This window comes from Arachis duranensis, chromosome 3 (assembly GCF_000817695.3).
Source record: "Arachis duranensis cultivar V14167 chromosome 3, aradu.V14167.gnm2.J7QH, whole genome shotgun sequence".
In the NCBI taxonomy this organism is placed as follows: Eukaryota; Viridiplantae; Streptophyta; class Magnoliopsida; order Fabales; family Fabaceae; genus Arachis; species Arachis duranensis.
The window spans coordinates 124,320,880-124,322,300 of record NC_029774.3 but is presented as its reverse complement, the minus strand read 5'-3'; the positions used below and the strand labels follow the sequence as shown (position 1 = coordinate 124,322,300).

At 39.2% G+C, this 1,421-nt stretch overlaps 1 protein-coding gene across 1 annotated transcript; it reads right to left on the bottom strand.

The window, feature by feature from the left end:
• Window positions 1–855: 855 nt before the first annotated feature.
• LOC127745764 (classical arabinogalactan protein 2) lies at window positions 856–1,421 on the bottom strand. Its single transcript, XM_052259486.1, has one exon. The coding sequence runs from the start codon at window positions 1,403–1,405 to the stop codon at window positions 1,067–1,069; it is 339 nt and encodes a 112-aa protein (XP_052115446.1). The 5' UTR covers window positions 1,406–1,421; the 3' UTR covers window positions 856–1,066.

Below are 1,421 nucleotides of genomic sequence, written 5' to 3'. Positions count from 1 at the left end.
ATTTATATGGAAACGTGGAGAATAATTTATTATATAATAACTATGATTATTATTTATTTAGCTTTGGTGTGACCTATGAATTTTTATTTTTTTTTGGACATGGTAAGAGTCGGACTTTCCCGGCTCACACTCAGAAAGGACCCAAAAACTAGACCCACCCAATCTGATACTTCCTAATTCAAACTACGTCTCCTTCTCACCATCGCTCGTCTCTCTCACTCTCTGACTACTGAACCTCGCCATAACAACGCTGCGAACAAGATTGGATGGCTTATACCCTGCTGCTGGTTTGTTTAGGGCGATACCATGCTCGCTATGACTGTTCCTGCGGTGATGCTTGAAGCAATTGCTGCTGCTCTGGTGCTGATTCGACGATGATGAATGAAGCTTAACGCAGTCATTGTTTCCGTTTGGAGGAGTCTCGACTTTTTTTTTGGTGCTCATAGGAGTCTTTTGTTTTTTGGTCTTGTGCTCATAGGAGTCTAAACTCTAATAAAGTTTACCATATGGGTAATGGATTTTTATAAGCCCATAAGCTTTAACCCAATAAGCTTAGGTTAGGTCAGTTTCAAGAAACCACTATTTGGCCCAACCCAATCGATTAATATTATTTAAACAAAAAACAAAACGTATAATTTTTATTTCAATTTTTTTTTTAAATTGAAAATTATTCCCAATATTTAATTGATTTGAAATTTTCCGTTAATTAGTAATTCTAATTTGATTAATATTTGTTTTCTTTGCATTGCTATACCACTCGAAAGCAAGCAACAGGAAAGTTGTGTATAAGTAGATTAATCGCCTGCATGGTTTTTTGACTTGGATGGTAAGAAAGACAGGAATCAGCGAAAAATATAAGTAAAAAAAGAATGAGAAACGCTTTTATTCATTCCAATGATAACAATAATAATGAGATATATATAGATGGAGGAACATAATCACAAAGAATGACCAAAATAATCACAAATCAAATACATCAACAGAGCATACACAGGCCGAAAAACAAAAACCAAATTAGAGAAAGCTTAAGCTACAACAACATAAATATATATCTATAATGAATTAATTAAGCCAAGGTGATCATGGCGACCAAGGTTCCAACAAGGGCAGTGGCAGCAACAAAGGTGTTGCTGATAGAGAATGCAGCAGAGGGTGGCACAGCAGAGGGAGGTGGCTCTGAGCCTGGTCCGGATGCGGGGCCAGCTGGGCCGGGTGACGGCGGGGGAGGAGAAGAACCGCTGGGGCTAGGTGCCTGAGCTGGTGAATTTGAAGGAGAAGTTGCTGGTGCTGGTACTGGTGCAGATGATTTGGGTGACTGTGTTGGTGCAGCTCCTGGTGCTTGTGCTATGCATGACGTGGCCAAAAGACCCAATATCAAAAACACTTGCAATGAAGCAAAACCCATCTTGTAAATGAATGTG